Here is a 15,390-nt window from a genome sequence, read left to right as displayed (position 1 = left end):
CTTAAACTATTCAGTAAACCATGCTGTAAACAGACATGCTGTCATGCAGGCTTCATTGTTCCATTTATAGAGCACAGGCAGAGTAGATTTAGCATAACCCTTAAGGCCCCTAGGATTTTCAAAATTGCAAATAATCACTGGCTTCAGCTTAAAGTCACCAGCTTCATTTTTTCCCTAACAAGAGAGTTTGCTTCTTTCCTTAAACCTCATGAACCAGCCTCTGCTAGTTTCCAACTTTTTTTTTTTACAGCTTCCTCACCTCTCTCAGTCTTCATAGAACTTTGCAGAATGGAGGAGAGTGAAGGCCTTCCTCTGGATTAGGCTTTGGCTTAAGGGAATATTGCAGCTGGTTTGATCTTCTATCCAGACCACTCAAACTTTCTCCATGTGAGCAGTAAGGCTGTGTCACTGTATCATTTATGTGTTCGCTGGAGAAGCGCTTTTCATTTCCATCAAGAACTTTTCCTTTGCATTTACAACTTGATTAACTAGTGCAGGAGGCCCAGCTTTTGGCCTGTCTCAGCTTTTGACGTGCCTTCCTCACTAAGCCTAATGATTTCTAGCTTTTGATCTAAAATGAGACATGCTACTCTTCCTTTAATTTGAACACTTACAGGCCATTGTAGGGTTATTAATTGGCTGGCCTAATGTCAATATGGTTGTGATCCCCGGAATAGAGAGTCTCCTTGAAGAGAGAGAGTCAAAGGAGCAGCTGGTTAGTGGAGCAGTGAGAACACACACAGCATTTGTGGATTAAGTTCACTGTCTTATATGGACGTGGTTTGTGATGCCCCCAAAACTTGCAGTAGTAACGTCAAAGATCACTGATCACAGATCACCGTAACAGTTGTAATAATAATGAAAAATTTTGAAATATTGTGAGAATTACTAAAATGAGACAGAGACACAAAGTAAAACATGCTGTTGGAAAATGGGTGCCAGCATACTTGCTTGACTCAGGATAGCTGCAAATGTCCCATTTGTGGAAAATGCAATATCTGTGAAGAGCATCCGAGGGAAGCTCCGTGAACGAGCTCTGCCTGCAACTGTTATTATCCTAGTTCTGAAGATGACGTACAAACGTGGAAGGCTACGAGTGTAGAATAAGACTGAGAATAGAGGAAATTGCCTCTTACTAAAGCTCTGTGTAGTATATATGTACGTGGGTAAAAACTGACAGTAGTAACCAAACCTGAAGCTTTCGTGTGAAGGTGGTGTTTTTTTTTTCCCAAAGTTTCCTTCATTGTTTCAACAGAAAGGGTAGAAGAAGGGGAGGGGAGAAGATGTAGTAAATTTAGTTTTGGGGTTTTCTTTCATTCTCTTTAGAATAATGGGGTCCCAGACACTTCTGAGTCTCATGATGCAGTGGTATCTTTACCACTGACTTTCTGGATTGACAGTTTCATGTTTGTTTTTTTCCGTTGTGTTTCTCAAAGTGTAGTCTAGGTCTCGTTTTCCAGATTGAATTGCAGCTTATGAAGGTGTCCTTATAGTCAGCTGATGGTGGAAAGGTAGAGTCAAAGTCAGAAAAATAATTTTAGTGTATGTCTGTAGGTTTGATGAGAAGAGGCTTTAACCAACGATTAAAGTAGAAAGGGTAAATGCCTTCTATGATAAGAGCTGCTTTTTGGTTTTGTAAAGGGAAAGAAAAATTCAGCTAAAATTATGTGAAATTTGTTATAACTTAAAGAGGTCTTGCCATGTGAAATTTGGGATTCATTATATCGTATTTTTTCCCAGGAGAAACTTATCTATCGTATGCCTTAGATTTAGATTCTGAACTCTAGAAGTCAGAGCAGAATGTTGTACTCAGTACACTGAATAGACTGAACTCAGTAGACTAAAATATCGTGCTCAATAAACGCTTGTTATTAACAGAGTTCATTGACCATGTCGGGTATTTCCCATTTGTACTCTTCCCTGATTTTCCTGTCAGGGAAGGAGCATCAATATTGATTCACGGAACAGAAGGAACTGATTCCACACTCCAGGTGACCTCCCTGGCCCAGATCATCTTGGAGCCAAGAAGCAGGACCATTCGTGGTTTTGAGGCCCTGATTGAAAGAGAGTGGCTACAGGTGAGAAGAGCTGTTTGACTCACAGAAAAACTGCTCATTGATGGTGTGATCCTGGTTTGTGTGGTAGCTGACATATGTGTGAAATTTTGATTAAAATTTCTAAGTTGTGTGTTTAATTTCCTGCAGGCCAGTTAATCTCTTCTCCTGGTTTCTGGATCTGTCTTTGCCTGTATTCCTCACTTGTCACTTCCTTCACTTGGCAAACTCTTGTTGGCTGTGCTTTGTCACATACAGGAGAAATACAAAGAATGGGAAGCACAGTGCAGTCTCCCAGAAGCTGGGTCTTGATGGATCAAAGACATAAGCAGTCAGGGAAGGGGGAGTGGGGCCTGTAGTTGCGAGGAAAGCGCTTTAACCCTTTCTGCCTTTTGCTAGCGCTGCTCCACCCTGTGAAGCTTCCTTCACAGATAAAACTGAATCATGTAATGTTGGATGGCTACCAAAATAAAGGTCTCACTCATAACAGGGATTGATATCCTCCACAGAGATTACTTTTGAATATATTTTTACTGTATAACCTGGTAAATAATTGTATTTGAACACAAATGCTTACGTATCTTGAAAGCAGACATTTTTCTGGCAAAAAAAAATATCTTGCTCCTCTGGCTACAATTCACATTTATTATGTACTAATGCTGTTATGTACACCATGTCCACCCTGCCTGACAACTGACCTTACCTCTGTTTAAGTCAGACCATCCTAAGTTTATGCTCCATATTTGATGAAAGTCTATTGAGCTGTATTCCTCATGATGTATAGTAGACAAACAAATGAGTATGACTGACTGATTTATATGTTATTTTAATGGATATCAAAATTCTATGAACCACTGTAGAATTTCTATGGCATTACCTTTGTCACATGCAGTAGTAGAAGGACGCAGAGACAAAGCAGATCTGTGAAATTCCTAGCAGAGTATGATTTGTGTTAAGGTCAGCATTTGGGTTCTAAACAAGACAGTCAAATGAGTCTTAAATTTACTTTGGTCAGTAGATGGCAGACTCTTGCCGTTCATTTTGGGAGAAGAGGGTAATTAAGGACAGCTTTATCTCCCGTAAAAAAGTACTCATAAAGATCTTTGAACACAATAACTTTTCATATATAATTAGAGATTTAATATCAGAGCTGACGTTATAAAATTGATCAGAGTTCCATATCTGTCTCCACTTAGGGTGAGGCTTGTTTAGTGTACAACGCAGTCTACGGTGTTAGACAGAGGTGATGATTCTTCTTTGTTTGTACTGAGAGTTTGTGTTCTTTGACTTTGCTCCAGATTTTGTAGACCTAGAAAGGTTTATTTTGTGAGTTTATTATTACTTAAGTTCATTATTCTTCCATAGGATATTCCAAGGGCAATGCAGTTCCTGTGGTCACACCTTAGCTGCACAGCCTCATTAAGGATTTGGAAGTGTGTCTTTTTCCTTAGTTGCTGCAACTATTTATTTTATGCCAAGAAATCATTAATCTGTACAACAGCTACCCTAATTATATGATGTTCCAGGTACTAGGAGTGTCACTGTAATTGTGTGTAGTGGTGTCGGTTCTGTGATTGTGTGTAGTAGTGTTGGTAGAATGCTCTGTCATGTGATCTCACCAGGATATGACTGTCACGCCTCCCTTTTCCCCCTAGGCTGGTCACCCGTTCCAGCAGCGCTGTGCACAGTCAGCCTACTGTAACACCAAGCAGAAGTGGGAGGCTCCTGTATTTCTTCTCTTCTTAGACTGCGTGTGGCAGATCCTTCGTCAGTTTCCCTGTTCTTTTGAATTTAATGAAAATTTCCTCATCATGCTTTTTGAGCATGCTTATGCCTCACAGTTTGGAACATTTCTGGGCAACAACGAAAGTGAAAGGTGAGTACACTGCTCACACGGGGACCTTTCCTTTTCCGTTGTTTTGGCTACTTCCTAGGTAGCCAAAATCTAGGAGACCACGATTTGGCTCTATATTAAAATTATTTATAAAAAGGTAGAGGCTACAGTTAATTATAAGTTAAATGACCTGAAGTATATTCTTATTATGAGACAATCTCATGCTAGGTGAGAGCATGTCCTAGACTTTGTTCTGTTAGGTTAAAAGTAGTCCATACATGAATTAAGGGGCAACCATTTTAAATGTTAATTTCTTTACATAGGATCATAGTATCTTACATGTGGAAAAAGTCTTAATTTATAATTCAGCTCTTCCCTCTTAATTTTATTAAGAAAGTAAGATCCAGAGAAGTTAAGTGACTTTTCCCAGGACATACAGCCAGTTGGTCATCAAAAGTGTGGCCTAGAGCAACGGTCCCCAACCATTTTGGCACCAGGGACCAGTTTCATGGAAAACAACTTTCCTGTGGATTGAGTGGCAGCGGGATTGGTGATGGTTTTGGGGTGAAACTGTTCCATCTCAGATCATCAGGCATTAGATTCTAATAAGGAGAATTCTCATAAAGGCACACCCTAGATCCCCCACATGCACAGCTCACAGTACGGTTTTCACTTCTGTGACAATCTAATGCTGCTGCTGGTCTGACAGGAGGTGGCAATACGCACTCACCTGCCACTCACCTCCTGCTGTGTGGCCGATTCCTAACAGGCCATGGACCCTTGCTTTTCCATGGCCTGGGGTTTGGGGATCCCTGGCCTAGATTACAGGTCTTCCTCCTCCTGCTCTAGACTTTGTTACACCTAGAAACTGTCCTCAGGCCCAGAGCGACAAGCTCACCTCACAGCCCAGGCACCATTAAGTGTATAGGTTCATTTAGAAGATTCACATCAGAATGATCTTTCAGGGAGGTTGCCTGGTAATCTCTTCAGGATACAATCACCAGGCTTCCTTGCCTCATTGCTGGCAGCCACCGTTTTCTAAGGTGTGTGTTGCTTAGCCCTGGACTGTACTTTGGCAGGGAGGGACAGGAACGATTGGCAATTTCTATAGCCAAGGAAGTTGGGCGAATGTGGCATAATTTGCTCCCCACTTAGAGGGTCACAAACACATTACCATTGAAGGCTTTAAGACACCCTTCAGTAAAGCAGTGTATATAACTTTAATTCAACATTTAAGAAATGTGTTTGATGATGGATTTTTTTTTGGTGTTATACCTGTTAATATCCTCAGGACTAGCTTTCAAGAAGGGATCAAAATAGATTCCCATTCTGTTTCCCAGTTGGTAGAGACTACCAGCAATGCTGAGTGGGAAGGATTCTGAAGTGGTGTCAGCCAGAACAAGTTCAGTGGTTGGCCGGCCATGGGCAGGGGGCACAGGGCTGGGGGCAGTGGATGCAATAATGTCCTGTGCTTGTCATCCCTGGTTCCTGGGAACATAGCGTGGGACATGCTATCCCAGCAGTTAAAGTCCAGTGCCACATAGGCTCTGTGATTATGTGGATTATTTTTATTGCTAGCTCAAAAAGAATGCACTAAGTTGCTTGTAGCTCATAAATAATCATGTGGCTTCAGAGACAAAACTGATTTTATAATAAAATTTCAGCTTAAACCGAGTCTTAAGAGAATTGAATGTATTATCTTTTTGGTTGATGTAAGGTTTACCACGGACTATCTTTCAATCTGTGTTAAAACGTATTTTTTTCTAAAACGTGCCAATCGACTGTTATCCTTCTCTAACAGTTTATTACATGATAGAGTGTTCCAGAGTTTTAGAATTATTATGAAGCCTGTTCATTGTATGTGGATATAGATTAAATATGTATTTATGTCAAGATTCACATTGATTTTTCATCTTTGACAATCTGTATTTCATGTACATGTAATTTATTTTCCCTAAAAGCTAAGTCTGTAAAAAATTTTAAGTTTTGAGATTTGACTCAACCTCCATTTTTAATATTAATATGGGCATAAGGAGGATACAGTGGACTTTGGGGACATGAGGGAGGGACAGAAGGGGGATGAGGGATTAAAGACTACAAATAGGGTTCAGTGTATACTGCTCGGGTGATGGGTGCACCAGAATCTCACAAATCGCCCCTACAGAACTTACTCATGTAACCAAATACCACCTGTTCCCCAATAACTTATGGAAAAATTAAAATTAAAAATTAAAAAAAAAAAAACAATTGGAAAGTGGTTATCAATGTAAATAATGAAGGCCCTGGGAGTCTTTCCAGGCATTCATATTTGTAAGCTATCCTGGTTGTTTGCACAACAAGCTCTTTCTTACAGAAACTAGAAAAATAAGTAGGACATAAATGCCAAAAATTGTATAATTTTTGTGTTTATATTATAGGCTTCTCAGAAACAAAAAAGTTAGAAAGTTTTTTTGTACTTAGCTGTTTTTAATTAAAATAGAATCCCAAATATAACAAAGGACTTTTGTGTACAGTTAATGTTCTGTGGGTTAAGGTTTAGTAGCACCAAACCTGATGTGACCAGATTCTGTTTTTATCCTCCTGCCAGCTTCTTGGAAGCCTGTAAAATACTCTTTGTTTTGTTGTTGTTGAGAGTTCCAGTGCCAATTGAGCTTTTTGACAAATCTATTGATTTTTCAACATTTTGTTTCTCTACTAAAAGTCTTGTATTCTATCTTCTTTCATAATGAGAAGAAATTGTCCTAGTAAGAGGAGCGCTCAATAATGATTATTGTAAATTAATTACTTTAATGGCAGTGTTCTTTCTTGATCAGATGTAAGTTGAAGCTACAGCAGAAGACGATGTCTTTGTGGTCCTGGGTCAATCAGCCCAGTGGGCTGAGTAAATTCACCAATCCCCTCTTTGAAGCCAACAACCTTGTCATCTGGCCTTCAGTTGCTCCGCAGAGTCTTCCACTGTGGGAAGGTAAACCACGCATCCTTTGCAAACTTCTTAACGGTCAGGTGTGTACGCGGCTGCCTATGAGTGTGTGCTGTTGGTGATGTATGAAGATGGTGAGCTGGACGTGGCCCTCAGACCTGTGCGAATTGTCATTCTCAGTATGGGCATGGTTCTCTCTTTCAAATCAGTTATCTTGCCATACTTTTTTTTTTTTTTTTCGGTTCCCATTGAGAAATTAACAGTGTTTCTTTACATTGCTGTTTATGTTGGATATTTTTTCCAGATAAGAAAGTACATTACTCTTTGCCTAAGAGAGTTGGTAGGTAGTTGGGACATGAATAAATTGTAAGCTCCTCAGGGAGAGTTTCTATCCCTTAATTAAGCAGTCATTAGGATAGGTTCTTGTATTAAATGGTATTAAAGAGTTACGTGGCTGGACATTCTAGTAAGTTTCTATAAATTGGCACAAAATGCCATCAGTGCAGTAACACAGATATTTCATTGTTCTTATGGGACTATATGCTTAATTTTTAAATGTATTCTAAAGTAGATTTTTTATATACACTGATTTTTCCAACTATTGAAGCTTATCCCCTTAAGTATTGAAGCTTATTAATTAAAATATAACCAAAATCTGGCCAGGTGTGGTGGCTCATGCCTGTAATCCCAGCACACTGGGAGGCTCAGGTAAGTGGATCACTTGAGATCAGAAGTTCAAGACCAGGCTGGCCAACATGGTGAAACCCCATCTCTACTGAAAATACAAAAATTAGCCAGGCCAATTTGGTGATGTGGGTCTGTACTCCCAGCTACTCAGGAGGCTGAGGCAGGAGAATCACTTGAATCTAGGAGGCAGAGGTTGCAGTGAGCAGAGATGATGCTACTGCACTCTAGCCAGGGTGACACGAGACTTTCTCAAAAAGATAAAAATAACCAAAATCTATCTAAACTATATAGTTTTTCATTAAACAAAGACTCTAAAATACCATTTGATTTTTAAAGTTATTTCGAAGATAATAAACATGTATTTATTCATGTTTATGTTTAATAGCATAAAGTATACATACAAGAATGGTAGCTGTTTGGTAAATTAAACCGAATTACCGTTAATGCCAGTTGTTACGCTGTATTCTAGTATGTTATACTATCAAAGGCAATTCATGTGTGGAAAACTATTTGCCCTTTGTGGAAACGAGTCTCAGATTGCTTTGCCTTCTCAGTCCAAGACCAAGTCAGTTTGTCTCTTCTCTGGATGTCAGCTGTCACATCTAGTTCCTCTTGGCTTATCTGCCATTAGTGGCTTCCTTCCACCTCAGTTCATGCTTCTAATCTTACCTATTGAAGCGTCCCCTAATTAGCATTGTGGGGAAATGGTCTTAGATGGTCTTGAGGTTCTGGGTGTGAGCTTTAGTGCTTTGATTTGTGAAGGGATGGTGACTGCTCAGAACTTCTCTTTGCTTACTTTCGTGATTGTTGTCACAGTCAGTACAGGGTTCGTGATCTCTTAAATGAGCGGTTACAGTATTCTTCCTGTTTCAGACTTCTGGGACAATGTACGTAAAAGCCACTGTCACATTTAATAACTGAAATGAGCGTAGCTGTTTGGGAGAAAACCCACATTGGGAGCTGGGTGGCCTGAAGGGTGATTTAATTGCTTTGTACCAAACCTCCTTGTGGAGCTTAGAGATAAGTGATGGGGTGAAATCCTTGTTCTGTGGATTAAGTCCTGCCATGCCAGAGTTTCAGTGTGTGTTTCATGCTCCTCAACCTAGAGCTGGGAGAAAAAGAAGCTCTCTATTAGATAAAATCCTATGGTAGGGATCTATATTGAATGAGACTGCTCTTCGGCCTTAAAATGTCTCTCTGCTGTTTACGTTTGCATCACAGCTAACCATTAATACTTAGTAATTCCTGACTTAGAAAAATCAACATGGGTGGGTCAGGCTTTACGCTGTGGTTCTGCTTTCCCTTTGTGATACAGTGTGACGTTGGGACCTGCATAGAAGGGCTCATTAGGACCCATGGCAGTTTGGTTTGTAGAGAGTGTTTTAATGAATCATAAAACCTTTGTGAACTTTGTGTCATCCACTGACTTGGTGCAGCCTGGAAGATTTTCATGCCTCCTTACTTGAGTATCTGTAAGGCATTATTTTGGTATGATACAGTTAACATAGGGCTATGGAGAGGAGAAAATATTTCCTTTTGGTTCATAATAAAAGGGTAATTATTATTATGTGGGGAAAGAAGCAATTGCCTGCAGAATTGAAAGATTGCTTCTCAAGTAACAGGGAGAGAGGCGTGTGAGCACATGTGCTACAGTTCAGGCTTTCAAATAACAACATATGTGGTTCTGCTTTTACTGTAGCTGTCACTTTTCAGGTGAAAATGGCTTCACACATTTAAGGGATCTTACATGTCTGAGCAATATTCTATAATTCTAAAAATAAATGATTTCTATTGTGAAATTGGAAAGTTTATGACATTGTAAATTATCATCTTGTTTTCCTCAATATATCATAAAATGGTATTTGGATCTATTTGATAATTTTGTGTGATATTTCTGAAGAATCAATGAGCATATACCTACAAGTAGTGACTTTTCAAATATTGTATTCAATTGCATCCTTTTCAGTACCTCAAGATTCCTGTATATTTTAGAGTGTAATAAAACAGATGTGAGTTGTGGCAACAAAAGAAAAAAGAATGTATAATACATAAATTATATCTTATCCACAAATGTAATTTTAATCCATTGTATATACATTTCTTCCTTCTGTTTTCCATTCCTGGATTCAATAGGTATTTTCTTACGTTGGAATAGATCCTCTAAGTATTTGGATGAAGCATATGAAGAAATGGTTAACATCATTGAATATAATAAAGAATTACAAGCAAAAGTCAATATCCTTAGAAGGCAGTTGGCAGAACTGGAAACAGAAGACGGGATGCAGGAGAGTCCCTGAAAGGTCTCCTCGCACCCTTCGCAAGGACCTTCCTGGGCCTGTGTCCGCCGTTCTCTCCTTGTGCCCTTCAGTTCACTTTTACACGGTAGCCTTGAAGTGAAGGCTTTAGATGTGGGACCCCTCTAATGTAATGGATTTCTCAATATTGTATGAATAATGAAACTTACTATCATAAACCATGTTTCATGTGGCCTGTTAGGGCCTGTCACTTTGGGAGCCGGAAGGAGGTGCTAGTCATTTTATTTTTACGTGAAATAGATGACCTATTTAATGCCATTTGTGTTTCATGCCATTTTATCCAAAGCTTTTTCTCTGTGTCCACTCTCCAAACAGCATTCTAGAGCAGTCAAGGAGACAGCTAATCTCTCTAGGGACTAATTGGTCTTTTAAAAAAAGGGTCAGACTTTTAAACACTCTGACCATAGAAATGTTTTTCAAAACATTGAATAAACCAAGGCAACAATGGATAAACCAAGGATTTTGTGTTTAACAAGCCATTTCCAGTGTCTTTGCCACATAAAATAGCCATTTTCTTTAAAATAGTTTTAGACAACGAAGCTGAAATCTATTCTCATTCTTGTTTGTCAAGAAAGGCAAATCTGTTATTCAAGGTAAGTTATTTCTACAAGGGCAACAGGTATGGTCCTCCGGTATTTACATTGAGTTAAATTTATTTTAACGTAGACACTAAAAGTATGTGCAATATAGAATTAAAGTAGGAATTTGTTACTGATTGAGAATTGTTACTGGTGAATTGGCTTTCAGGTTTTGAGCATACATATACAATGTGTATCAAATGCTGGTTGTAAAATTAAACCATCATCTAGAATAGAGTTAATTTGTTTTAATCAAGCTACAAATAGGTTTTCTTAAACCAGAGATGCACTGCCCTCGTCTAAAGTTCTTATTGCACTGGTTTATATGTGTATGTGTGTTTTATTGTGTGTTTTTTTAATTTGTAAGTATTCTAAGAGTTTACTAATACTAAGGTTAAAATTTTCATGTTGACCTGAGCCTTTTGCAAATTTGTTTTGGCTCTATTGATTTGTCCATTATGTGTTAGGCAAATATAACTTAAGTGGAGGGGGAAGTTTATGAATGTAATATAGCTCTGTGTTTTAAACCTCAGAAACAGATTTGAGTGTTTCAGTGTTATAGAAACAGTGATGACTATTCATGCTCTGCTAGTCTATGCCTGCAACTCCAAATGTTTGTGGTTCAGTATTTCCCACCTAAATTTCTGTTTGGTGACATTGCTCATTTTAACAAATGCGACCAATTCTAGTTTTTCTTTAAAAGGATAGTTTATGAGTAATCTTTAAAACCATTTCCCTACCATCTGTATATAACCATTTCGGTAGAGAACACACTACACTGAACCCTGCTTGAGAGCTGTGTGTTGAGCTAAAAATATAATTTTTTTAAAAAATCGACTAGCAAAATATATGGCCACACTGAGAAGCCTTTGAAAATGGCAAATACTTTTCATCACCAGTTGCCCAATTCATCTTTCTTCTGCTTCCTCAGCCTTGTAGCAAAGGCTACACAGCAGCCCACAGTCCACAGTCTTTTTGGGAAAATTTGCCTGCAACCTTCTTTAAGCTCAGTTTATTTTTGACTTATTTTCTTTGCTGTAGTTATGAACCTTGGGGCATTAAAATCACATGGCAAGGAGCATAAGAGATGTTCTCGTAGCTCTGCATTGTGTGAAATGTCCATCTTTGTTTTGTTAAAAAAAAAAAAAGGGAAACAGCCTCACTTTTTTGTGGTCCCTCAGAATTGCTTGCTATGTCTGTTAATACAGCTGACCTTTTTGTTTTCTTCTCTTTTTGTCTCAAGATTGTGTATGAAGGAGCCTTTTCTTCTCAGCTAACAGGCATGTAAGGAAAACCATCTAGAGAGTTTTCTTTAGAAGTGACTCCCATTAGCGTGGTGTGATGATGTGTGCCTATAGTCCCAGCCACTAGGGAAGCTGAGGCAGAAGGATCCCTTGAGCCTAGGAGGTTGAGGCTGCAGTGAGCTATGATTCCATCAGTCCACTCCAGCCTGAGCAACAGAGCGAGACCCTGTGTCTAAGTAAAGAAAAAGCCAGAAGTGAGTCCAAGTGCTTCTGTTGATCGGCCGTAGGGCTTCCCTGGGTGGAAAGTTGCGAGGGAGTTTGTATTAGGCCTGGTCATGGAGAGATGATGTACCCTCAAGGTAGACCCGTCTTCCTGATGCACATTTGCTGTGCGAGCCAGAGGACAGCCATAACACGGTATTCGCATTTCGTTTTCTCTGTCTTACTGAGACAACAATCTATACTGTTTTGGCAAGTTTGCATTTTAGTATTAATTTATAATTAGGGATTGTTCAAACTTCAGATCTGTTTACAGGTTGTAAAAATAAACTTCGGTATCAGTGCATCTTCAAAAGTGTCATTTGGTAGTCCAAATATTGGAGTTTTCCCAAATCCAAAAACTGTCAAAAATAAGTCCATTATCAATATAATTTGAAGAGGATTTTTAGTAGTACTGTTAAGTTCGTGCTTTCTTGGATGATTAGAATAAATGACACGGATACACTCCTGAGAAGACCCTTGTTAAACATTGCGTTGGAGAGTTGCCTTTGATAAATGTGGTATTAAGCACGTGAATGAAGAGAATGGTGGCAGAATGAGTGAGCAAGCAGATTACCCCAGAGGGACCAGTAATAATCACGTGAGGGATAATCAGATTCCTGCGTATTCAGCATCTTCTCTATTCATGTGGAGTGAAAGCTGGTTTTTTATGGGAGATACATAAAGTAGGCCCCTCAAAGAATATTTTTAAAATACAAAGGATCACCACAATCCTCTATCGAACATATAAGGATCCTCAGATTTAAATAAGTACTTTTTTTTTAATCAGAAGAACATTGTTGGTTGATTATATGTTTTTAAAAACCTGAAGCTTTTTTGGTGGCAGGACCTTCCAATAAATATTTATTTGGTCAAAATTTTTTATTTTGATTTTATTAAATGGGAAGAAAGCAAGCAGAAATAGTAAAATTCAGTAAGTTTAAAACAATCTATAAATGTATTTTATTTCCAAGAAAACTTAGGGTCTCAAAGCAAGATTTTAAAGTGATTTTTGAGAAGACTTGGGGGGACAATAATAGACATTCATGTCAAATCCCATATGGGGGATTTTTAAACGTTTCTTTGAACTTTGAGGCCTGATTTAGAGGTGGGATTTTATTGCTTTTTGTTTTACAGGATGAAATTTTGTGGGATTTTAGTCTTTGATCCAGTCAGTATTAGGTTTTTGTTAAATAAAAAATCAGTATCATGGAAAAAATATGACCATAATTTAGTCTCCTCAAGTGAAAAACAGGAATAATGTTTAGTTGCGCTTTGAGAAATCTGCTTCAAGGCATAACTCTTGTAGTTGTCTGGTTTCAGGGATAGCTGTTTGAATTGTCAGTCTAAAGTAGGTCATCAGGTTCACTTATTATCAGACCTTAATCTGGGATACAGGTTTTGGTATTTGCCCACTTCTAGATAAAATGAATGAAAACGACGCAAGGGTTTTATGAGCACTCTTTATCAGAAAGGTATTTCCTGGACCAGAAATGGGCAGTAGTTACAATAGTTGATCCTCTGTTCTGGAAGCTTTGAAATTTATCAGAGAATGAAGTCATTGAGTACATCTGGTAAAGTTTTTTGTTGTTGTTGTTTTAATTGGGCAACCCTCAGAACTGAAGAGGATCAGAGAACTTTCCAGGTTTATACTATACCTCGAGACCACATAGATTAGCTACTGCTTATTCTTTCACATGGGCTAGGCCTGTTCTCCTCCGCCAGACCTGGTATTCTAAGTTATTTCCACACAGTATTTTTATGTTACCCATCACCTTAAAAAACATTATAGGCCGGGCACAGTGGCTCACGCCTGTAATCCCAGGACTTTGGGAGGCCGAGGCAGGCAGATCATGAGGTCAAGAGATCGAGACCATTCTGGCTAACGCAGTGAAACTCTGTCTGTACTAAAAGTACAAAAAATTAGCCAGATGCGGTGGCGGGCCTCAGCCAGCTACTTGTGAGGCTGAGGCAGGGGAATGGTGTGAACCCGGGAGGCGGAGCTTGCAGTGAGCCAGGATTACACCACTGCACTCCAGCCTGGGCAAAAGAGCGAGACTCCATCTCAAAAAAAAAAAAAAAAAAAAAAAGACTCATTTCTCCATTTACATTTATTCTCAGATGATAAAATATATACTGATACTATAACTTTCTTATAGTATCAGGTTTTTTAATTTTCTTGAATAAAATTACTTCTACCTTCACTTGGTCTTTATAACCCACTGTCCACAACATCTTCCTTTAAACCAATAGTCCCAGAAGAGACCCACTGAAATTCTAGACTGGGTATTAAAATGCCTGAACCTGTTATCTAAATCCTTTTTAAGAAACTTAATGTCCTAGCTCTTGAACTACATTGTGGAACAGTAATTTGTGCCCAATCTAGTGGAAGATAATGAGGCTCACTGTAAACACTACATTGTCCTGCAAAGTAATTCTGATGAGAGTTTACTGACTTCTAGAGCCATTCTCTTTAACCATCTGCAGGTCTAAGGATTAACTATATTTGTGATTTGTAATAAAACTGAGTTGTACAACACTGCCTGTGTTTGTCTGGCAAGACATTTGCTTCACTTTTAAAATGCACGTTATCTTTGGAGAGGTGAATTATTCTACAAAATGCACCCTAAATCTCATTGTTTAAAACCTTATTGATCTAATACCATCTACACAAAAAAATGTTGTACTTGCAGAACTTAGTTTATAAAAACAGAGAATGTGTATTTCTTCAATAGCCGGGTATTTGGATTGTTCTCTTGATAATATTTGAATGTGACTCTTGGATTTAAGTGCACTATTATTCATGGCTTACACAATAAAATTGCAGTGTATGGCAAATATGTCTGTAATGTATGCTTTGCTGAAACCTCAAGAGTGCTGTAAGGTACAGGTTTCTATATTTTGAACCTGTCTACACACACACACATATACATACAGTCTTAGGGAAGAAAAAAAGTAGAACTTTTATAAGTCTGTGTAACATTTTAATATTGTTTGTAATATTCACTAAGTGATAATCTCCCCTGTACCCTATAACTGTAATCATTCACCTTGGGTTGCCCGGTTTGTCAAGCCTGGTTTACTGAATCAAGAAACAGTCTTGTCGAATGTGGTACTGTTCTTAGTGTGTAATATTTGTGTATGGTGTTCCTCTGCCTCAGAGGACAGTTGCACAGATGGCTAATGTTAAATTTCTATAGACGATGGTAATAAAATTTGAATATATTTAAGTGCTAATAAATTAAATCTGTGGGCTTATTTTAATTTTTTTCAAATATTGGTGAAGATTTGGATGGTGTTTCAATTAAATCTATATATTTTTTACCTTACATTTTGAAAAAATTGAGATCTGCAAAAAGGCTGCAATATAGTACACTGATCTCCCTAGATTGTTCCTAGATTGAATGATTGTTCACCTAGATTGAATGATTGGTAAAATTTTCCACATTTGCTTTTAATACCACGTGTGTGTGTGTGTGTTACATTGTTATTTTGCTGAA

At 38.4% G+C, this 15,390-nt stretch overlaps 1 protein-coding gene across 2 annotated transcripts in view; it reads left to right on the top strand.

Moving 5' to 3' along the window:
- Window positions 1–15,136, top strand: part of MTMR9 (myotubularin related protein 9) — a 48,028-nt gene extending 32,892 nt beyond the window's left edge. For both annotated transcript variants that reach the window (XM_030812386.1, XM_030812385.1), the window contains exons 7-10: window positions 1,937–2,078; window positions 3,710–3,930; window positions 6,702–6,853; window positions 9,629–15,136. In XM_030812386.1, the coding sequence (XP_030668246.1) occupies window positions 1,937–2,078; window positions 3,710–3,930; window positions 6,702–6,853; window positions 9,629–9,792 (679 nt within the window). In that variant the 3' untranslated portion in view covers window positions 9,793–15,136. The remainder of the gene's footprint in view (window positions 1–1,936; window positions 2,079–3,709; window positions 3,931–6,701; window positions 6,854–9,628) is intronic.
- Window positions 15,137–15,390: the final 254 nt, after the last annotated feature.

This window comes from Nomascus leucogenys, chromosome 4, assembly GCF_006542625.1.
Source record: "Nomascus leucogenys isolate Asia chromosome 4, Asia_NLE_v1, whole genome shotgun sequence".
Lineage (NCBI taxonomy): Eukaryota > Metazoa > Chordata > Mammalia > Primates > Hylobatidae > Nomascus > Nomascus leucogenys.
Note: the sequence above shows the minus strand (reverse complement) of the source record. Positions and strands in the feature narration are given on the sequence as shown.